This window comes from Micrasema longulum, unplaced genomic scaffold (genome assembly GCF_059751315.1).
Source record: "Micrasema longulum isolate JH-2025_06_02 unplaced genomic scaffold, ASM5975131v1 h1tg000281l, whole genome shotgun sequence".
NCBI classification, from domain to species: domain Eukaryota; kingdom Metazoa; phylum Arthropoda; class Insecta; order Trichoptera; family Brachycentridae; genus Micrasema; species Micrasema longulum.
In genome coordinates, this window is record NW_028277485.1 from 572549 (window position 1) to 597184 (window position 24636).

At 31.5% G+C, this 24636-nt stretch overlaps 1 protein-coding gene across 1 annotated transcript in view; it reads right to left on the minus strand.

The window, feature by feature from the left end:
- LOC148282870 (dynein axonemal heavy chain 5-like) overlaps positions 1 to 24427 on the minus strand; it is a 62673-nt gene extending 38246 nt beyond the window's left edge. Inside the window, 12 exon segments of the mRNA XM_088224374.1 lie at positions 201 to 407; positions 489 to 670; positions 1009 to 1156; positions 1230 to 1453; positions 1539 to 1863; positions 2039 to 2320; positions 2408 to 2524; positions 2604 to 2764; positions 2973 to 3154; positions 5564 to 5847; positions 8661 to 8798; positions 24327 to 24427. Coding sequence (XP_088080500.1) covers positions 201 to 407; positions 489 to 670; positions 1009 to 1156; positions 1230 to 1453; positions 1539 to 1863; positions 2039 to 2320; positions 2408 to 2524; positions 2604 to 2764; positions 2973 to 3154; positions 5564 to 5847; positions 8661 to 8798; positions 24327 to 24398 — 2322 coding nt within the window. The 5' untranslated portion in view covers positions 24399 to 24427.
- Between the last annotated feature and the right edge of the window lie 209 nt (positions 24428 to 24636).

Consider the following 24636-nt stretch of genomic DNA (forward strand, 5'->3'; position numbering starts at 1 on the left):
TCCAGTGTCCATAAGGATAGTAATTCTCACACTTTAACATTACTATCAAGAAGTGAAGTGATTGAAGAGTGGATCAGGCCAAGCAGGTTAAACATGGTTTATATTTGCAGTGTTACTATCGGGATTAAAAATGTAAAAGTAACATTTAGGGCAAGTTTCTACAGTTTTATTTTAACACATACATAATCAAAACTATTTACCTGGAGAGAATCATTCACAAGAGTAAAGTAATCTTTCTTAGCGTACAGAGCCTGACAGACAACTGGTAATTCAATATCCATCTTTGTCAAACAATCTGACTCCCTGATAAGAAGTTTGATTGTGGAATCCAAATTGACTTTCACCTTTCCAGAGTCTGATTCTAAAGCCAGGAGCGTCTTGTTCAAACTGTCATCCACATCCCATACCTTTAATAAATAAAATATGATGAAAATATTTCTAAAGCGGCTAGCTTTACATATATTTATTGCGTAAAAAAGCGTATTTACATTTTGGTTCATCCAAAGGTTTTTCATTTCATTTTCATAAGTTTCTAACGTGTGCTTTACATTATCATACTTTCTCAACATATCAACGGTAGCTGGCATCTCTTTCAGTACAGGATGTGCCGAAACACTTTCAACTTGTTCTGACAGGTTGGATTTTAGACATCTTGCCCATTTGATACGGCCTGCAAGTAAAATAAAATCATAAATACGTTTAATCAAAACTTTACGACAGAGATAGAATAAATTCTAGAAAAGAAATATGGAAGTCTAGGGCTCATGACCTGTCATTGGCCGGTTTAAATGGTCACTTTACACACTGTAACATTCGGCATTTTGCCTATGTTTGAACATCCGTATTTATTCAATTCTTCCATCTGTTTATTTTAGTGAAGTTAAGCGCTAAAATCTTTAGTGTTGTAAAGAGATTCATCTGAGATAATAATTTCACGTACTAGGCAACGTCTGAAAATATTTACATAGAATATAAATAGGTAACTTTCTTATAAACACAATTTTTAACCTGCAATCGGGGGAAAGTTTCTAGGAACAGGTGGGTCATCTTTTTGTTTCCTATAGAGTTTTAAAATTCTTTCAACTTCCCGTTCGCAATACGCCAAGACTCTATCATATTTTTCATCTAGTTCCGTCAAGGGAATTTTTTCACTCACCTAAAAAATACAACAAGCATTATGAGCTAATTTGGCTTCCTATTTCTTGTACGTATTTAATTTAATTTCTTACCTTTTCAAATCGAACTAAAAATTTAATCCCCTGTGGAGTCTCCCAGACGTTAGAAAAGTTGAGTTCAATACAATTGCCGATACTTTCCTTCAACGCATTTGTTTTTTCCATAAATATTTCAAAATCTTTATCAAATTCGGTATTGCGGTGATCAAGGTAGTCATACTGTTTTGTTGTTACACCGGATTTGGCCTCTTCAAATGTATGCATCGCTTCCTCCAAATCTAAATAAAATCCGAAATTTTGTTAGAAAACAAAGGAAAAAAATCCTAATATTATTTTAATTCGTTATATTTTAACGTGCGTTACCTTCACCAAGAAGGAGTCCTTCCATTCTCTTCTTAAATAGTCCATTATAATCATCGACTAAATCAAACATCGCTATAATCTTCCCCAGCCTTAAGCAAAAAGTATCAAACTTTCCGAAAACGTAGTTCTCTGAGAAACCAAAAGGTTGCTGATCCGGGAGGAAGGGCTGAGATTTAATGAGGGCGTACGTAGATCGATAAGTTTGATTTAGTCTAATGCAACTGATCATCTTATCTCTAACTTGCGCACGATCCTGACTCCAAATTGTCTCTTTTCCCCGGCAAGTAATGTATTGTTTGCATGTCTCTATCATTTGGTTTGTAATCTGAAACCGAACAGTATTCTTGGTAAACATTTTTATCAAATCCAAAGAAAACTGGTGAGGGATAGTAAAAACTGGAGTCATTAAACTACATTTCTGCGAAATCAAAATGAACGTTTATTTTGTCGAAGGTCATTTATCACGTTACGTTGTTTATTCAGAATAGTTTTCGAGTTACCTTAACCATCAAGGAGGACGTTCTTTCGGAGGTGTTGTAAAATTGTGACACGCTGTGAATAAGTCTAACCGTCTGGAGAAGGTTGAGAATCGAGTCCCTCATTTTGATTGGAGCATCCAAATATAGCGAATGGCAACATTTCTCCATAACTTGGATAAACTTGGCGTTATCTCGCGCTTCGTTGTAGCAAAAAGTCATCTTATGATCGGTCTCCTTCCAAAGTCTCAATACTTTTGATTGAGCGGCTTGTAAGCAAGCTAACGTAGTCTGCACCTCGGGATCCTTCAAGAAGATAAAGGACAATAAACATTCATTATTTTTTAGGTTTAAGGAAAATAAATCTGATGATGATACTTTTTTTCAGTATACCTGAAGGTGAGATACTAGTTGTGAGAACTGAGCTCCTCGTTTTTTCCAATACTCTAGTTCATCTTGAGGACCACTCGAATCAACTTCCCTCCGGAGCTGTTCACTTTCCATGAGTACCTAAAAGAAAAGCATATAAACTGGAATCCAATAGAGTATTCGGATTAAAAGTTACACGTGTGTATGTATCTGTAAATACCTCCATTACACGTTTGATCCAAGCTGAAACCCTCTCTTCGAGAATAGCGACTTCTTCTGGCCGTTTTGCTAAGGCTTTTATACTTTCCGGGCCATCCAAATTTCTCGTTATAATTTTTCCATCATCAAATATATTTTTTTCGTCGCAAACTTCTTCACAAACTAAAGGAAATTTTTACATTTTTAAAGAAATAATTTAAGCACTTATATTATTTCTTTCTGATATGGATAAGTTAGTAAAACGAGACTTTAAGTCAGAGTTTAAGTCTTTCTTGAGTACAACTTCATATAAATCTAATCAATAAAAACTGTACGATTTAAAAAAGTGGGTAAACACTATAGAAATCGCACATTAACTTTTATAAATTACCTTTTAGTGCACTACAAAATGATCTCAACCCTGGCAGAAGCTGGTTTTTCACCATGGGACACTTTCCATCATCGTCATCTTCTGCCGAAGGATGAGCCAATGCTTCCATATAGACACATTCCATAATTCTCTCAATACCTGTAACCATACCAACCGTTCTGGCATCCAAAATTCCACAGTACCTATGGAACAAAAGTGCAACTTCGTTTAGTGATGAATGATTGATATTAAAAAAGGAAATTCGCATATTATTTTATTGTTTGGAACACAAAGAAAATGGGGGCCACTGTCATCTCAGTTCACAGTGTACATATTTTTAGAAATTTTATTTTTTTATAAAGTAGATGCACATGTTACATAAAATAGTAACGTATCCCAAACTCCATGAGACCAAAAACCCTGAGTTGAGTTGGAATACAACATAATGGAAAGTGAAAGCATACATATCGCACGTGAACAGTAATTGGGGCACAAGTCCAAATGTGACGTTTTTATATCAAGTATGCAGAAATATTTCTGAATATATTAGCATCCGCATTGTTACCTGTATAATTCTTAAAAATAAATGTGGCCTTCAATGCAAAAAGTCAATATTCTACTCTACTTTTTTACTCACATTCTAGAATAAATGGTGGAATAATGATAATTATGCCATTTTTATTTCTGAAAGCATTTAAAACTAGATGGTACAAGTGAGTGAACAAGTGAGTTTATTTCTGAAAGCATTTGAAACTAAATGGTACAAGTGAGTGAACATTAAGTTATGTTTAAGTTGTCTTTGTTTTTGCGAACAAATGTTAGTTTACTGATTGCTCTTTTATGAAAATGTTTTTTTTTGTGCCACTATTATTCCCGGGGTGCAATATTATTTTAAAATACTAAAAATAAAATTACATTGTTACATAAATATCGGTTCCATATATATCTGAACAGCACGCATATTTTAAATAAAAATAAATAAATGTATGCAATGTCTCGCAGACGCCTCCTCCGAAATTATAATATAATATAATATGCGCATTTAAGGAATCGCGGATAAATAAACAATATTATATTTTATATCAATATTTCAGTGATTACAAAATATCACGGCAGACTGTTGTAAAATACATTTTGAAAAATGGTCTAAGTCACGCAGCAAAATGTTTAACGATTGCAATATTTCTTTGATAAACAAAATCAGTCAATTCGGGTAGTAAACTGAGCGATCTTCGTGACACAATGCCGAATTATTTAGTGATCTTGTAAGAAAATTCCAAAACGTCTAGCACCAAGAAAGCAATGAAACAAAATAAAGCATGACCGTCTACGATCCGCCAGACAAACTAATCAGAAAGAAATCTCGTTTCGCCGTAAGCAACCGACAAAAGGGCATTGCATTCGAATAAAATATTTTTGACTTGTCAATTTGATTTTGTATTTCAGGACGATGCGTCACCATTTAACATTACGGAAGATGTCCGAAAATATATCATCAAATGTGTTCAAAATTTAGTTTCTTGTTAGGATAGTGAATTAATCAAATTATCTTTGCTTTTGACTGCCTAAAAAACAATCGTAAAAATAATATTAAAAAAGCCTAGAACTTACCCTGCAAAACTAGTTTTTAAAAAACTAGATGTACCCTCAATCGATGACATCTTTAAAAAAGCATATATTACACAAGCTTTTAAAGAAAGAAAGAAAAAAGAAACAAAAAAAAAAACACTAATTTACAAAATTCTTGGAACCCTTGATTTACAAAAAATTTACTATGCATAAGTGCAATATAACTTCAGCTTTAAATAATAGTACTTTAATAATCTTCCAGAAATTTTAAAATTAATACCAAATATTAAATAACTTAAATCTAAATTTCAAAAACACACGAGGCTCACCCTATTCTCAACTCCATAGAGTAGAAAATTACGTTTCTTTTTTAAAATAGTATCTAGTTTTAAAGAACTTGTTTACAAAATAAAAATTAATGTACAACGAACTCCCTCTCTAAACACGAGTGTTTACTTTATTAGAACAGTAGAAACGTTGTAGTAATTTGAGTATCTACATATCGTTTATAATAAATAAAGTAAATAAAGTAAAAATCTTGAACAGAAAAATAATTTCATTAAATTTATTATTTAAATTTACATAACAAATAAAGGATTAGGGAGCGACATTTTAAAATAAGCTTTTACAACTTAGAAAAGAGTACGTATCAATCAAATTACTTAGTTAGATTAACTTATGTCTTAGCAGTCTCGAGTCTAAGATGCTTGCTTCACATATAGAGGGTCCCAGGTTCGATTTCCGGTGAGACCACGAAAATCAAATGTGATTTTTCCCAAGCCTAGGTTTTTCATGGTGTAAGTAGACCTTCTGAAACCTTCCATCCATCGCCTGAGCACGATGCTTTCTTAAAACTTGTTATTAAAGAAAGATAGAAAACTGGAGCAAGGAGATTGTTTTTTTTTAAATATATAATAATGACTTTATTTCCACAAGAAAAACTTAGTATTTTACTCTCTATATTATTTTTAGTGCAATTTTAAATTACAAATATTACTTCTTTTAAACTGACAATTTATTAAAATATTTTTCTTGAAACTTACAAATCTTTCTGGAAGCCTTCCTCTGGGAGTTGTTTGCTGATGCTTATCCTGAACATGTAGATGCACACCCCAGTAAAGGCGTAGTCCCAACCATCTGACAAGAACAACTTTTTCTTCATGTGCTGCGGAGGGTTGGATTGTCCTTTGGAGTTATTTTGTCTTCCACTTGTGGAGGGTTTACCTCCGTCAGCTGTTGCCATGAACTCCGCATCACACATGTCTTGGTAAAACCAAATTAGTTTATTTCGCATGTGAGGAAGAAAGAGCTGATTTATTTCGTCCAGCTGTAAACAAAAAACTTTTTTTTTAATTTCCGTACATTCATTATATTTATTTTTATGGAGCAAAGGGCTGAAACCTATATTGACGTAGGTAAGATATAACTCAAAGTATTACCATCAGAGTTAAATTTGCTCTGTGTACAAACAAGCTTATAAATCTCTAGGCATCATAAGAGTCTGTAAGCCTTTTAACAATCCACAGACACTAAAAACATTACGTTTTGCACATGTACGCAGTATCCTTGAATATTACTCCGCAGTATTGTTTCCTCGACACTCTAAATACATTTTAAGAATAGAAAGGACTTTTAAAAGTTGAAGCGCTTAAACCATCGTCAAAATGTGCATTTTAATAACTATGAAGTAGCTGCACTACATCACAAAATCGATACATTGAAATTTAGCAGAACCATCATTGACACCCTGTTATTATACAAAATAGTTAATAACAACTTAGATTGCCAAGTCTTCGAGAAAATTAAAATTCCTATCCCTCAACGTACAACTCGGTTGCAACAATTGTTTCATCTTGGTACCCATATCAAATAAAAATAACAATAAGAATGCTTCTTTTCCTAGAACTCAAAGTTTTTGAAACAATTTTTTTTCTGAAATCGATATGTATTTTCTCATTCTAAACAACTATAAAGAAAATACTAGAGCCTTAATTGCAAATAAAAATTATAATTTATTCTAACCGTTATCTAACGGCAGCCTCCGTGGTGTAGTGGTCAAGACGCTTGACTCACACACGAAAGGTTCCGGGTTCGATTCCCGGTGAGAACACAAAAATTAAAAATGTGATTTTTCTCAAGCCTGGGTGTTCTGTGATGTAATTCACCACTGTAATTGGGCCTCCTGGCCTGTCGTGGTGCAAAAATAAATAAATAAATAAATTAAACTAATTTTAAACATTTTTTCGTTTAGATTCATATCTGTGTTGCGGAATCGCGGATCAGAGGTCTGAGCCAACTTGATTTCCATTTTCTAATAGTGAGTTATTTACAACTCGTTGAAAACAGTCATTAAAATTTAAATTATAAGAACGCTAATTCTTATTTAAAACAAAAAAATATGATTCAAATGATAATAAAAAGTATCGATGCTGTCTTTATTATTACCCTTTTATGTAAAATATGGAAATCATCTTTGAATAAACTTAATAGTTATGCTTAATAATTTGTAAACACGTATTTTAAGAATAGCTAATCGAAACGAAAAATTATTTATAAATCTGTTTCTTTAAATTATTGTACTACATAAATGTATTACTATTATTATTTTTTATATAAAAATTAATTACAAAATCGAATTTTCAAATTATTAATGAAATACATTTTCGATACATGATTTGAACTTTGCTACGCCATTAAATTATTTATCTGTATTGTATTTTTTGGCATGCATAATTTTTTATTTTTTATATTGATGTGTCATAATATTTATAAATGCATCGATTTTAGTATGGAAGAGTCCCGACTTAACTCGCAATTTTTTTCAAAAATGTATTATGACACAGTATTTTTTTATTGCACCACAACAGGCCTGGAAGTCCAATTACAGTAGCGACTTACAGCATCAAGTATAGTAAGAACATCTAAGTGTAAAAAAATCTCATTTAGTTTTTGTATTCTCACCGGAAATCGAACCCGAAACCTTCCGTTCATAAGTCGAAAACGTCTAAGCCATTGCACCACGGAGGCCTTTTTCTTTATTATCAAATAATTATAATGTTGTATTTACAACAACAACAAACCATCATGCCGTTTCCCCGTATGGGTAGGCAGAGAGGATAGAACGCCATACTACTCTGTATTTGCATACATATATCGCTTCCTCTACATTCATACATCTTCTCATGCACACGCGCCGATTCTTCCGACTTCCGACATGTCCATCTTCAAGTATTTGTTGGATTCGGTCATGCCATGTCTTTCTCGATCTTCCTCTATTTCTGCATCCATCAACATTCGCATTGTAAATATTCTTAGCCGTTCTTTCGCTGTCCATTCGTTCTACATGTCCAAGCCAGCGCCGAGCTCCTTTCTTGGTTTTGTCGATAGTGCTTAAATATTTATTTGTTCTAAATTTGTTGCAACGGAGAGGGAAAAAAATTTTGATAAAGGAAAACGGAAGTCTAGGCATTTATTTATTCACAATATTTTGTGTTTGTCTAAATTTTTCTAGACAAGGACTGGATTCAACTCCCTTGTGAGCTGTTAATATTATCATATTACAACAAAGATGAAGAACTATTCAGAGAAGATAATATAGAAATCTAGGCGTCTACAGAGCTTTTGACCTGTCAATGGCTGTAACAATTGAAGGAATATGGATGTTCGAATACGGGCAGAATGGTGAACATTACACAGTGTGTAAAGTGGCCACTTAAACCAGCCCAGACAGGTCACAAGCCCTGTAGATGCCTAGACTTCTATATTCCCTTCTATTAAATGTTCTTCATCTCTGTTGTAATCATTTTATTTATTCATTCGTTTACAAAACAGTTTCAAAGAAAAAAAGAACGATAAACATACATGAATACAGGTTAAGAGTACGTTGCGAGAGCGATGAAACCGGTCACTGGATATTCCAAATTTGATGTATTAAAAAATCACTCGTCCTTTATTTATAAAATAAATATTTAAAAAATTGTAAAACGATTCAGCAGTTTTCTTTTAGACTCACTTTAAAACGCTGTTAACGTTTATTAACTTTTATTTACTTCAAAATATTTTTTCAAAATGACATCGCCGTATACCATAAGCCTCGTACCTTTAACCTGTGTGGGTAGTGAGCTGGTCTTGGATTCTTACCATGTTTCCCTCGAACACGTGGTCCATGATTTCATGTCTCGGTAGGCCTGTCCCGTCTATAAGGAGCTGGAAGGTAAACTCCAGCCGAGGGTCCATTTCCCCCCTCCGCGCCTTCCTCTCGCATTCCTCCCGCCGTTTCTAGAAGCAGACGCAATAATCAATAGGGTGCTGCTCCACCACCCCATCCCCGCGTACTTCGTCGCGAGTTCATATTTCAAAGAAATAGTCTTTTAATGGAACCACCACACTCCGCTGTTTATTTTTCGTATTTTACAACTAAAAAATACGCATTAAGTACTTTTGGGAAATGTGTAAGTATTTTAATGCATAATTTTAAGCCAATCTTCACATGTTCCGAACGAACAGTTGATTTAAAACCGGTTTTAAAATATTTATAATTTATGTTAATGTACAACTATATTTATTTAATAAGACTAAATTCTTCAAAATTTTTTTACACCACTGAATCGACTGTACTATATCAACAGGTTTTTAGTCAACAGCTACCGAACCACCTTTAACATAATACATACATACTTAATATTACAAATGTTGTTTTTGTTGTTGAGCAACCGATTGTCATTTTTTGCAAACGAGTAGTCAGAGAGATGAGAAGTAAAATAGGGTACTTATTTTTCATCTCGTATTAAAAAAAAAGTACAATGAAAAATTATGTAATCATATATCAACAATGAGCTACATCATTTGAAAATGAGTAGGCGGTAAGGTGGGATGTCGAAAATAATCAATTTGAAATTAATTTTTTGAATTTCCATAATTGAGGGTACTACTTGCAAACCTGGCAAAATTTTAAAAAAGTGAGATGTTAATTGAAACTTATTCTGAATACAATTTTTTACAATAATTTTTACATCGTCAGTCAAAAATACGGCTTAATTTGTAAGACTTGACTTTTAAATTATCGGCTTTGTTGCAAACATGGAAACCTCTACTTGAATATTGCAAAGTTGGTAATGTATAAAATTAAATTTATTATTTCAATACTGTTTTTTGACATAATCATGCTTATGTCATCACTGCTTACGTATAAAATATTAACTGATAATAATAAGAAATTAAAGTTTTTAAAAAAAGGTGAAATTAAGGATTTGTATCAGTTTTTTGTGATTTGCTCAAAATAAAGAAAGATGGATTTAACCGGGTTTGCAAGTACTACCCTAAATTGACTTGCTTTGTCTATGATTAGTTTGGTTTGCTTTTCGTTTTGGTTTTCTTTATTTATTTATTTATTGACGAACTTATGCAGTCCATTCTAACAATACAATTCTTATAATAAATTCAGGTACTAATAAAATAAAATACAACTTAATAATATTAAAGCTAGGAAAAAATAAAAATTACCACCTCAAGACAAGATTCGGTCTAGTTGATTTTTTAAATCTAAAAAGACTTTCACCAAAAAAATCCAGATCTTGTTTTATCGCAGGATTTTGGATTTGTAAACAGAATTACGATACTACGTCGCCATAGACTAACGCATCGTTATATTTTTTCTAATTGATAGAGGACCGACAATCGATACAGACTACTTTTTATATCGAAAAAATATATTGTTAAAACATTCTTATTGATAAACGACAAAACTAATTCATTTTCCAACTGTTTTTTTTCCTAATACATACCATGCGAGCGAAGCCGCGGATAAAAGCTAATGATATAATAACTGACAAAAATATAACAGAGATAATAGGTACATAAAAAAATCACAGTGGAAATATAAATTTTGAAAAAGTATTAACTTATGCTATAGTGTAGATAATCCACAAAATATTGTATTTATTATTTGTAAACCAACTTTTTAGATTTTCACTGCCAAATACTAAAACTGAAAAAAAAAGTACTTTTAATGAAAAAATTGTTTTTAAGTAAACACAAAAGCAATTAAAAATTACTCCAATAACATTTTTATACATAGAGTGAAATTGCGAGAATGCAGTGAAAGTTGAAATAATTCAGACTCTATTTAAAACTAGCAAGACCACGGCCCGTGTTTTAATGGGAAGTTAAAATATATCTTCATCTTTATCTTCAAAGTAAGTTGCATTCTGTACGAAAAGTAGAATATGCATACAATTTTTTCCTTTTAAACATGCAAAATTTTTATACAATTTGATAACAAACTAAACAATAATGTACTAATGAGAAAGCACGAAATTAAAGATCTTGGGATTGTTTTAGACTCAAAACTACTTTTTGTATCGCATATCAATAAAATTACCTCCAAAGCATTGAGCATGTTAGGTTTCATAATTCGAATGAGTAAACACTTTGATAATCCAAAGGCCCTAATTTCATTATATTATACATTTGTCAGAAGCCATTTGGAATACGCCTCTCAGATATGGAATCCCCCGTATGCCATATATATAAGTAGAATAGAAAATATTTAAAACAAATTTATAAAGTACCTTAAATACAAAACCGGTATTTCTTATGTATCTACTCTCACTGCCTCCACCTTCCATGGAATCATTTATCTACAATACCGCAGAGTGTGTGCGGACCAACTACTGCTTTACAAAATTATGACAGGAATGGTTGACTGTACAGAGCTGCTTGGTTTAATAACAATACATGTGCCAGCCAGGATTTGTAGACGGTACCACCTGTTTCATGCACCAATAAGTAAAACATCGTATGTTAAAAATGTTTTTTTTCGTAGGACTTTTTCAATGTACAATACAAAATTTAAAAATATAGATTATACAAACATCACTCTGTCAGATTTAAAATTTACACTAAAAATGTATTATGTAACTTAGTAGACATTATAATAATAAATATGTACATCTCTCCTCCCGTCCTTATCCTCTCTTCGAGTATTCTTGTCCTTATCCCACCCAATTTACAGTAACTTAATGTTCTTAAAATAAATATTAAAAAATCTTAGATTATTGAGTACATGAAAATAACATTTTTATATGTATAAATTGTATGTATTTATTTGATATGTAATATATTTTCTTTACTAACTTTGTATACTATATGGAAATCTGTTATTGGTTCTGAGTTTATACACTATATCTGTTTGTTTATTAAAAATATGTATGTAGAACTGTTGATTTCCCAAATAAAATAAAATTAAAATAAAAACAAGTTGTTTTAATTTACTTTTTCGTGCAAACTCTTTGGTCCATTTTGAAGAAAACGCAACAATTATTTAACTTAACTTTTTTATGCGACTGGTCCTTACTTTGTGATTTTCTAATTGTATTTTAAACCTTTAAAATATTTTATTATTTAGTTTGTTTTTTATAATTATTTTTAAACTCCTACTGAATTTGTAACCTAATTTTAGATTAAAAATTTTGTTTCTTAATCTTTGTTACAATATGGTATTGTAGAATGAGGTGGTGCATTTGCCAATATATTAAACCCTCTTGAAATAGTACAAAGATTAATTATTAAAGTAATTTTAAAGAAACCCTCAACATTCAATACGGAAAGTCTATATAAAATATTTAAGGTTCATACAGAAGACACTTTTTATAAAATAAATTCTATTCTACAAATTTATAAAGAAAAAAAAATAAAAAAAATTGAGATGAATAAGCCACTCAAATACCAACATAATATTAAAATTCCTAAATTCCATACAAGTCATGGTTAAGATAGCTTTGTCTTCAAAGGTGTAAAAAATTATAAAAATCTTCCCAATTAACTAAAAACTATTAAAAATAATATTTCAATAAATAAATTTAAAGATAATCTGAAGAAATTTTTTGAACACGTGTAAAAACAAGATTAAATTTGAATTAGTATGAATGTATTATTGTTTTATGTTTTTTTCTTTGAATATCCTATGTTTTTATTTTTCTTTTTCATGTACTCGTATTTAAAATTATATAAACTCCTATAAATAAACAACTAAAACAGAGTAAGTCACTCTCCAAGCACAAGAGTTAGTTTCTTTTTTTTGAAAGTAACAGTGATAATATTTACTAGATGTGTAAAAGTAGATATGTTTAGAATTTTACAGAAACATGTATTTTTAAATAAATAAAAAAATAAAAAATAATCTTGGTTAAATGGAAGTGTAAGTTTAAAAAATATATATTCCAAATATGTTCATGTTATAAGGTTTGTTAAAGGCAATTTTACCGTATATGTTAATAAAGTAAAATAATCTTAAAATAAAATTACAATAGATGTGGAGTCTGGGTATGGATAGGTGAATAGTATTATAAAAGTTGGTTCTAAAACTCGCAAAATAAAAAGGTCTATGGCGGTTATGACGACAGGGTGCATTAATACTCGACAACCTTGTAAATAAATGATAGGAGTGTAAACATTCTTCTAGCTAGAGGAACGGTTCAAAAGAGTTTTTCTCTCAATATAAAAACCTGAACATATTGTCACTTTAGTTCGTTTTTGTCTCACAGACCATTTTTAACGAAATTGAGTTAAGTGTACAGGAGTTCTGCGAAAGCCTTTATTTATTTATATATATTTTTTTTATTGTTTAAGGGGTTTTTAACGAATTGTCTTAAGATGTAGTCATTATTTATGTATATTTCGTAAAAAAATCTTTATATCTCTATTTCTGCAGATTTGTGTTTTGGCTGTTGGACAAAAACTAACTGAAGCGACATGAGCTTGTTTCTTGTATAACTTGGCTTTTTTTCAAACTTGTCTACGGCTCCGATTACATTGGGAATTTAAACGATTTATCTTCAACTTTTTATACGAAAAATTTAATTTTCTGTGCGAAAATGTATGTAGTTGTATGTAATTATTTTTTGAAGATGTTCAATTACAGGTTACTGATGAAGATAAATGATTTTTTATGCATATACCTACATACATATTTTCGTACAGAAAATACTATTTTACTTTATAGACAGTTGTAGATAACTCTCTTGTCTGCTGTCTGTCCTGGCCTCCTTGAGAATCCGTCTTTATTCCTCCCGTTCGTCTGGCCAATTGCTTTAATGTCACTTTCCACATTATCCAGCCATCATAATTTTCATCTGCCTTCCGAAGCGTATGAATATTTTTTTGGGGGTACAATAATTATCATTCATTCTGCGCACATGGTCCAACCATTGTAATCTTCTTATTTTTATAAATTATGCAATGTTGGATTCGCCATTTAGTGCCTCTAACTCACGACTAAACTTCTCTTCCTCGTCTTCCTTAAAAGTAATTTTATTTATAGCATCATCATGATAGCCCATGCCGATGCTTTAAATACGATGCATATGGGGTGAGGAGGGTACGATATCTTGCAGGACACAGCGGGGGTCGTGGGTTTGGGTGTGGTGAGTGGTAGGTTGTGGGCGGTGAGTGGTGGGTGGTGGGTGGTAGGTGGTGGGTAAGTATGTCTCAAAAGCAAAAAAATTACGTAGATTATGAAACAAGTTCTGAGATATTTTCTTTCCTTCGGAAAATAAATATTTGCATTTTGAAACCAATTTCAACGAGTAAATACCTGTTCTGTTAAAAGAGAAATCCTAATGCGTAAGCTCACAGCATTACTATAAGACCACAATCCGGCTCAATTTACAGAGATATGTTTTTTTTTAAGAAAAGATTTTTCTCTTACGTTTTGCAAAAATATAAAAATTATGTGAGCCGTTTTCAACGAGTTGTAAACAACTCACTATTATAAAATGGGAATTCAGTTATGGTAGAGTGGGATTTGATCCTCTGTCAACAATAACCACAGGACCACAGGACCACAACATTGGTTGGGTAAAGCTGAGTTTTGGTAATCACCTTTTATACTGTGTAAGATTCATCATTCATGAAAATTTATGGTACCTCTACAGATGTATATAATATACGCATTATTTAAAAATATTACAATAAACTTTTTTTTTTAATATACATAAGTAACACTAATTACAAGTCTATTCTTTTATATACTGAGGTCTCAATAACTGTCCGTTCCTAGAGACCAGGGATCTTAATTTTGTGTTTTAATCACCGCCTCGTCTAATCGTCAGCGCGTGTGCCTGCCTTACAAGAGTTCTCGGGTTCGATGCCCGACAAGGTTGACAAGATGTTTATTTAAAAAGGTGTTTTTACACTGGAATATTTTATAGTCCCTGGACTGGCACTTGATGCATAAGACTGATCATTTTCCTTCATTTGGCAAAAATGACCAAGATGGGGTGGGGTGCTGTTTTTTAATTTAAACATTTTATCATATTACCTTTTATGTTAAAAACTTTGCCCAGCTAACAAGGCTACATACCCCGTTTTAAGTAAATCAATTACATTTGAATAAATCATTATAATTTACAAGATAATTTTGACATAAATATTCACATATACCTATGCGATTTCACATACATACAGACATAAAATATACACAATTTAATCAATATTGCAGAACTTCATGATTGCTATTTGTTTTTTTAAATTTTATTGTTGGTTGGTTGGGATACCAATTCAGTGCCCTATGCACCATTAGGTGCGGAAAGGGAGCGATGGTGATTAATAATTTGTGTAACTTGCCAACAGTGCTCATATAAAACCTTTTTGTAAAATCGATCATTCTTCGTGAAAATGTCTGTTCAAAATACTTGTAAGTATATCAGAAAAATTGTATTTCTCCACCTGTCATTTCTCTCGTAGGTTTAATTTGTTCCATTGAATCGATAATCTAAAGAACCCTTTGTGCTGTAAACCTTCAAGGAATGGAATATACTGCCATAAAGGATTTAACTGAATAATAAATAACATTTGTATTCTTACATCTAGAATTCTCATATGGTACAAATTGTATATATCTTTGTCACATGAAAATTTTCATTGATTATTTATTGGCGAATTTATATGCATATAAAGGTGGACAGAGAATCGAGGTAAAAAAAATGGTGATAGAACACCCTTAAACCTGTAAAATAGAGATCAAACATATTAAACAACATTTTTACCGTTTTTGTGTTTTTTTCCTTGATTTAGCTTTGGTTACCTAAAATTATGTTTTTGTGGATACTTTTTAGTAATAATTGTAATAATAATGACTTCTTCGTATATTTTTTTATTTAAAAAAACAAAATATCTTATACTTTGTCACTCAAAACAATATGAGATCTATCTCATTATCGTGATTTTTTTTAATCCATTATTTTTAGTATGAAAATAGTGTTCAACAAGCGTATAGGATATGCCTATTTTAATGAATTATTTTAAGATTGGTATTTTTCTTAATTTTAATTTTTACTACTTTTTCTACAAAATAACTTTATTATATAAAATTGCCGGCTTCGTAATTTCATAAAAACCGCACTCTCCCTAATTCTATAATTTAAAAAACCTTATTTTTAAGTGGGTACTTTTTTAGTACAAGTAGGTGGGCTATCTGAAAGCCCGTTTAACCACTTACTTTTTTTAACAACATAGTGGCACTCTCAAAAGTATGTACTTTGCTCTGTTTCAATCCACTGCATCCTATGGAATAACTGGCCGGGAGGGTTGTGCGGCATCCATTTTAAAGCCTCTCCTAATTTCACAGAAATTATTATTGAGAATAATATTCCAGCGCCCTCCAATATACCCGTCAGAACATTTGTTCCAATACATGAAGGAGCTGGATATGAGACAACTGTACCTACCTAAAAGAAGCACTTGCACACTTCTGGCCGAACAATAAGGAGAGGTCTAAGCAAAATATCTGTGCGAGGTTTTCTCAGAGCACGAATTATATCGTACCCAAAACCAGTATGACTTTTGCTCAAAGACATCTCTCATTTATCGCACCGAGAGTGTTCAATATTTTGAAAGAGCGTATTAAAATCTCAAGGAAAAAAAATATTTTCAAAAAAGGAGTTAAGGACTGGATTTTCATTGGTGGGAGGGATTTGAGGAGGAAACTCCTTGATGATTTTCCGAATGTTTGAATTTACTGTTTATCATATTGATTTGCCATACATATATATATATATATTTATTTTTATTTTTTTATTATTCGTTTTTATGTTTCTGATATATTTATGGAGATGTAATCATGTGCCCGTGTCAACTAATTGCTCGTCCCATCTCAACACAGGATTTTTAGTCCCATGGAGTTGGGATTTATGTCTCAAATAATCTACAATAACCTTATGTATGTAAATAAATAAATAAAGAAGAAAAATACCAGGATCTGAAAAAAAATATTAAAATAGGCACCTTCGATGCAATCAACACTGTTTTCGTACTAAAAATAATGTATAGTTAAACAAAAAAATTCCAGATTAATGGGTGCCAGATGTTATCCAAATATATAGAAATCTAGATAATTGGATTTACCATTAAATTGCGCCAATTTTTGAAAAATAACTTTTTTATTGCTTATGAAATAATACAGCGAGTTAGAATCACATTAAAAACTTAATTAAACATGTCCAGCAAAGTTAATTGCTTTCAAAAAGAAACTCCTTTACGAGCAGCAGCCCTTATTTTAAGGTTTTATTTCCTGATAACGATCCAGATATTACGCAATCTGGATGACTGGAGTTCGGATAAACAGAGTTCTACTGTATATAAAAAATTAGAATTATACGATAGATCCTATTCTTTTTGTGTGATAAAGTATGAGATACTTAATTATTGTAGACAAAGAATAATATAAAAAAGTAATTAATTATTCACTAAAATATAATTATATGTAATAATTAAATCAAAATCAAGGGAAAAAAACATTCAATATTTCGAAAACGGTAAACATTATTGACCAGCATTAACCTTCATTTTACAAGTCTAAGGTGTTCTATATCCACGTTTTTTTTACCTCGAATGTACCACCGTATATGGCAAAATATACTCATCAGAAATTTCGTAAAAAAGGCGTCCTTTATTTAATTTAAGCAAATATTTTTTTCGAAAACTGCGTATTTATTTTTATTTTTCATGTACTAACTTGGTAAGCGTTTCTGAGAAAACATGAATTCTGATCGATTTTCACGTATATTTCACAGTAACAGATTGTGTTTTCCTCTTGACAATGTTTTCCGAGAAACGTTATGTTGATATGTATAATCGCCGAATTGGCGTGTTGTGGTGAGATAATATTGCAGATCTAGCTGGAAATCAAATCCAACATGGACAGAGGTGACGGTGAAGAATCAGTCGAACGAAAACTTTATAATAAATAAAACAATTATCCAACCAAATTATTTACTTTTAGATATGACATTTAAAATTTTAAAACACCTTATAACAGAGATGAAGAACATTTAAGAGAAGGTAATAAAGAAGTCTAGGCATCTACAGGGCTTATGACCTGTCAATGGCTTGTTTAAGTGGCCACTTTACACACTGTGTAACATTCACCATTCTGCCTATATTGGAACATCTATATTCCTTAAATTCTTTCATCTGTTGATGTTTGTGAAGTTAAAGATCTGAAACCTTTATTTATGCGGGTGAGATTCATCTGATTGAATTATTTCACCTACATACTAGGCAACGCCTGAAAATATTATTTTTTCAATTTCTATACTTCTTCATGGACCAGGTAATTTATCAACAATATTTTGAGTTAGTTACCTGTAGATGCCTAGACTTCTATATTACCTTCTCTTAAATGTTCTTCATCTCTGTTATAAAGTGTTAATATAAACAGCTCCCCAGGGAGTTGAATCCAGTCCTTGTCTACAAAAATTTGTACAAACTCAAAATATTGTTTTAAAACACCGTTAAAAAAAAATTAATCATGTAAATAAGACCTTTGATTTCAATAACATTTTTCAATGCACATCGTCGGCGTTGTCTTCATTTAAATACAACTTAGTCACTTCATGATAACTTTATTATAATTATTATTTCGCATGCATACATCATCTTTATTTCTTCAATAATAAAATAACACAAAACAAATGGATTTTTTTTTTAAAGTTTTCTTTTTTTAATTTTTATGTACGATATACAAAACAATACAAAATGAGTTGTACGTGTGTGTACTTGTTAATTGAGATATCTTCCTATGTAGTTATTCGAAAAAGTTGAGAGAGTATCATGAAATATGTCGATTTTGTTATTACGAGAGTACATGTTATATTCCCGACACATGCGGGCCAAAGGTGTGTGGTATGTTGCATTGCTTGAAAATAAAGGCAGTTTAAATATGTCCCGATCTCTGAGTATTCTCAATCCCGCATTTATTAGTATTTTATTGAGAAAATTGGTATCTACTGAATAGTTAAATATTTTTAGAGAAATTTTATATCGAAAACAAACGGGTTTTGTCAGCGAATCAAAATTTTTAAAAGTTAGAAGTTGCTCGTCATTTAAATGTGGGTTAGAAATTTGGGGAAATATAGAACTTTTAAAAATATATTCAATCGAGTATTTATGATTTTATATAAAACCCTATTTAACGCCTGCATAACCCCTATTCTCCTCTACGGATGCGAATCGTGGCACCTCACTAGGGCCAAAAACAGCAAAATTCTGAGTTTTTAGAACAGGTGTATCAGAAGAATCTTGGGTGTGCGGTGGTTTCACTTTGTAAGGAATGAAGTAATAAGAGAACGGACCTAGCAAACTCCGGTGACAACTGTCATCAAGCGGAGGCGATACGGTTGGCTTGGCCTATTTTACAAGGCATCAAGTTCTCGACGTCCTGGACGTCCACTACTGACTGTTCGTCGGCAGTTCGTGTCAGAACTACGGGACGTGAACCTGATCTGGGAGGATGCACAGGAGATGGCAGCCGACAAAGATGCTTGGAGAATCTTTGTGGACACCATAAGCTCCAACTAGGGAGCGGACATGGAATGATGGAATGACACGAAGCATACTCATATATGGACATATAACGTTTCCGATTTTTTTAGGGTTTGGTTACTCTTTAAATTAATCTCAGTAGTAAATAATAAATAAACCGCAGAATCGTTGATAATGTTAACCCTTCTTAATGGTTCGTTTCCGAGAGTGTAGTAAAAAAATATTGGGTTAATTTTGCAAGTAAAACTAATAGAGTAGCACTTTTTAAGTTTAATTGCATATCATCTTTATAGCATCAACTCAATAATGTGTACATATGAATATTATAAAAGTACCATGGAAGATTGGCCTCGAGAAGGTAGACTACACTTACGGAAAAATGGAGTCAATGTTAAAATCTCAAGTCTACAAAAACGTAGAAGTAACATTGACTCCATATTTATGTTTAATTTACTGAATGACTTAATTGACGTACCATCGTTACTGGAACAAGCGGCATTCAAATTTCCAATCCGTTGGTTGCAAAATAACAATGTGCTGTTCGTTGATCAACACAGCACAAACTATGGCTTGCATGCACCAATATCCCGAATGTGTCGTATTGTAAACTCGAGACAAGATTTGAACTTTTTTGGTAAAGGTCTTTATAGATTTAAAAAAATCACTAAGATAGACCGGATCTTGTCTTGAGGTAGGATTTTTTTTATTTTTTTTGTCCTAGCTTTAATTTTATTTAGTTTTATTTTATTTTATTAATACCTATATTTATTATAAGAATGGTAATTACCATTGTTAGAATGGAATGCATAAGTCCGTCAATAAATTGATAAATAATAAATAAATGTTCCATCTGTAATTTATAACAATCCTCTATTTTCTCGGAATTATTATATATTTTAAGGTCATCAGCTTAATAAATACATAATAAAGCTTTGGTGGTTTTTTTTCTCAAAATGTTTTGTTTTAAAGTGTTTTACCCAAACAAATGTAAAGTATTTTACTACTGACCACCCATAGGCTTACGCCGTATTCCGAGGTACACACATTTATTTTTAGATACGCGGTAATAAAAAAATGTGTTGAAAAAATGTCTTTTCTGTCTACAGTTTCTTCGTTCAAATAATAGAGATGATCCATAAAAAAATGACTTACGTTGTATTCGAACTGAGGCAATGACATGATAGAATTTATGGAAATATTTTCGTGACTTGACCAATTGCATTATAATTAAAATACATCAGAAGCTTGTTTGCTTTGAAACCGGTCAGTGAAAAATAAAAATTAGTTGTTAAAAACAAAGTTGTTTTATCGATTTTACTATAATAAATAACAACAAAGTTAGTGCTTCAAACATAAACTTTATAATCATTTTTAATTCAATTTCTAATAATATGTATTTTCATTTTATTTTATTTTATTTTTATTTATTTATCAAAAGAAAACAACAACCATTTTAACACCAAAATAATAAAAATAAACCAAGGCCAATTATAGTTTTCCATACATTACTAAATACTATGTCAAAAAAAGAAGTAAAAAAGCGTACCTTTAAAAAGCCACTCCGCATCATTCGACGCGTAAAAAATGAATAAAATAACAACATTTTATCATTCCTAACTAATTTTTATAAAACCGACAAGACTAAATGGTATGACTAAAAAAAAATTTGATTCCTATCAAACAAGATTTTTTATGAAAAAATGACTTAGTTGAAAAATCTATAATAAGGAAATTAAGCAGTACGGGAAACAGGATATAAAAATGTATTCTCACGCGCGGTAAAAATAAGAGCATTAAATTGTACCGCGAAGTTTCTTGAAAATGTATGAAAAAATTATAAAAAATATTTTAATAAAAACGAACTACTTTGCATGACGTCACTGGTTCTTCAGAAAACTTGAAACGTCACACGCGAAGTAATTAAAATCATGACGCTGATAATACGATACATGAAAATAAAATCGTTCTAATATAAATTTGATATCTTGTTTATTTCAGAATATAGGTAAGAATAAATTCTAAAATCTCTTTTGAAAAATAAATAAGCTGTACTTAAGCCAACAAAAGAGCTTATAATAGTCCGTAATCTCCCAGACTGGTTGGTCGCCTCGCATTTTACATTTTACGATTTACGTACCGTATGTATATTATTATGCTCCCTGAACACGTGCGACACACGGCTTTGGAAGAACATCTGCAAATCCTATTAAAAGATCTTCAAACCAAAGTCTAGCCGTTCTGAGAGCTTCTACAATATTTTCCCATAGAACTGGGGTTATAATATAGGGGACATGCTTTCGGAAAATGCTGTATCTATTTTCTTTGTTTTTTTATTTAAATTTTTGTACATAATATTATTTGTACATTGGCGGGCTTATTGCCAAATGGCAATTTCTTTCAACCAACCAATAAAATAAAAGTTTTATTTTTATAATTCAAGTTACCGAACATATTCACTAGAAAAAAGATTAAAAATCTAAAAATATATAAAAATAAAAATAAACGTATTTGTTTATAAATTACCTTAAATCAAAACTATTACTCGATGGGAAAAAGGAAAAAAAGAGGAAATAGGAAAAAGAAAAGGAGGAGAGATTAAGGAAGAGAAAGGAGATGTTTCTTCAGACGTGATTTAAACAGAGATAATGTAGTAACATCTTTGATGGTGGATGGGAGATGATTCCTCAGTCGAGCCGCATGGACACTATATGAGTTAGAGAAGAAAGAGGAATTGTGGATGGGTATTAAGAGAATTAGACGAAAAGGTAATCCATGAACTGATAAGCGTTGAAATTTTTCACGCATGTATATAGGAGCGTTAGGACTATGAAGTACATTGAACAGAAGTGAGAGGGAGTGATAGTCTCTCCGCTGTCTAATTTTGAGCCATTTCAGTTGCCTACGATAATCAGAAATGTGGTCATATTTCCTAAGGCCAAAAATGTACCTTATGCGTGTATTCTGAAGTTGTTCAAGTTTATCGAGTTGCTCACAGCTTAAATCAGTCATAGAAACATCAGCGTAATCCAGAATGGGTAGTAGTAATGCTTGTACCAGGGTGTATTTAGTAGCTTTGGTCCATTACACGACCAAATCAGACGTTTTCATATAAAGTAAGTTTCCTTTTATATAACAGACAATTTATTTCGTTTTGTTAGACTGTCATTTCAGTAAACAAAAAATACCAACATATATATTATATACACCAATTTATATCACAATAATAAAATAATAGTTTTCTATATATAATCTTAAGTACAATGTACTCCGGACTTTATTCCACAAATTCGTTAACTATGGACTTAAAAAAAACTTATCGCATTTGAATTTACTTGGAGCAACCACTTATTGCTTTTTCCTACCATGCAAGAGGTCTCGGGTTCGATTCCCGACATGGTTGACATGAAATATTTATTTAAAAAGATGTTTATAGACTAGAGTATTTCATAGTCCCCGGACTGGTACCTGAAGCGTAAGACTGATCATCTTACCTTCATATCACAAAGATGATCAAGATACACTGCGATTGGTGTGCCGATGCAATGCCCTATGCACTATTAGGTGCGGAAAAGGAATGATGATGACGATGAACCACTTATTAGTTTTTTGTGAACAACATAAATTAAATATAAATTTTGTTGAATACATTCGACAATGTTTCGTATTAATTATTTTATATCAATTCATTTCGGTTTCAATTAACTTTCGTCTAATTTGGCTTTTAAAATATAAGTAAATTTTTAAGCAACACAGTGTTTTTTGGTTGAGACACTCTTCAAATTTACAGAAAACAATTCGCAGCATGGGGTGGCAATACTTGGTATGTCAGTCATTATCAAAGCAAAATACATAGGTGTAGTTTTAACACTACACCCATAATTAAAAAATTACAACAGTGCTACTAAAAGTGAACTGACATTTATTGATAAATACATAATATTTCAAATATCTGTCTTCTAATAATATACAAAATTATAAATCAAACCGCTTATACACGCGTTTGTGTAATATTCATGTAAATAAGTGAATTTGAACAGGAATGTTGCGTCTCATAAAACGAAATAATACGGACCAAAATGGACACCAACTCATTGGAACAAAAAGCATAATAGTACTACACACGTAAGTTTCCAGAAACTATCTACTAGCCAGCGGGCCACATGGCGACGATATCTACCTACTGTCTACAAAAGCTTCTCTTCGGACATCTATCTCCCTTTGTTAACCATGGAGTTGAAACAGTGTTTGATTTATTTAGTTTTTTATTGCTTACTTCTTGGTATGAACACTTGACCAATTTACTACTATACTCTATTTTTTATAAATTTATTGATATTGTTTTAACTTTGCTGGAATTCCTCTCATCCATGCGCTTTGTAGCTGCACGATGATTGGTTATCTAGCTTTAATATATCAACTTTAAAACACCTTAATTTTGTAAACGGGGTCTAGAATTCCAATCGTCTATGCGCTTAGTAGCAGCAAAGCGTGTTGTAATCTTACTCCTTTTCACTATTCATATTATTATTATTTTGTAATACACTAAATTTATTTGTCAATTTTTAAAATGTGTAAATGGTGGCTAAATTTCTAACTGTCTATGCGCTCTGTAGCTGCAAGACGTCCTGTAATCTAGCTCCTATCTATTATAATTTTTGATTGATCTTAATTGAAAACGAGGAACTAGAATCCCAACCGTCCATGCGCTCTGTAGCTGCAAGACGTACTGGGATATTTATTAATTGTACATCGCCCTTGAGGTGATTTTCACAAAAATGGCGCTTTGTAAATTATCCAACAATATAATATAGTTCTTTGAGATACCTATTCAATCTGATTTTCAACAGCTCAATAAAGTTTATATTTTTTCTATTTCAAAAAACAGCTTAGCTACCAAACACTGACATATCAGCTGGTGCCATGACGCCACAGAAGTGATATACATACGTAAACAATAACGGAAAAAAACATTTAATTTATTGTTACCATTAACATATCCATTAGGTCTTCGTCCGAATCTTCACTCGAGTCCGAAGCATTACACCCGTGTACAAACATCTTGAATCTTTAAAACCAAGATTTCTTAACTTCTTTGGATATATGAGAAAAATAACTTCTTAATCTTCTTTGGTAAACCTAGTCTTCATTTTTTAAATCGGTCTGTGTCAATTAACAGATACAAAAAAAATCAAAATTACGTTCATTGACTCGATGCAGCAATTTTAATATTTATGTAATTCAATTGAAACAATATACGTTCAGAGACAAAGATTTTTTGGGAAAAGGATATTAAAAT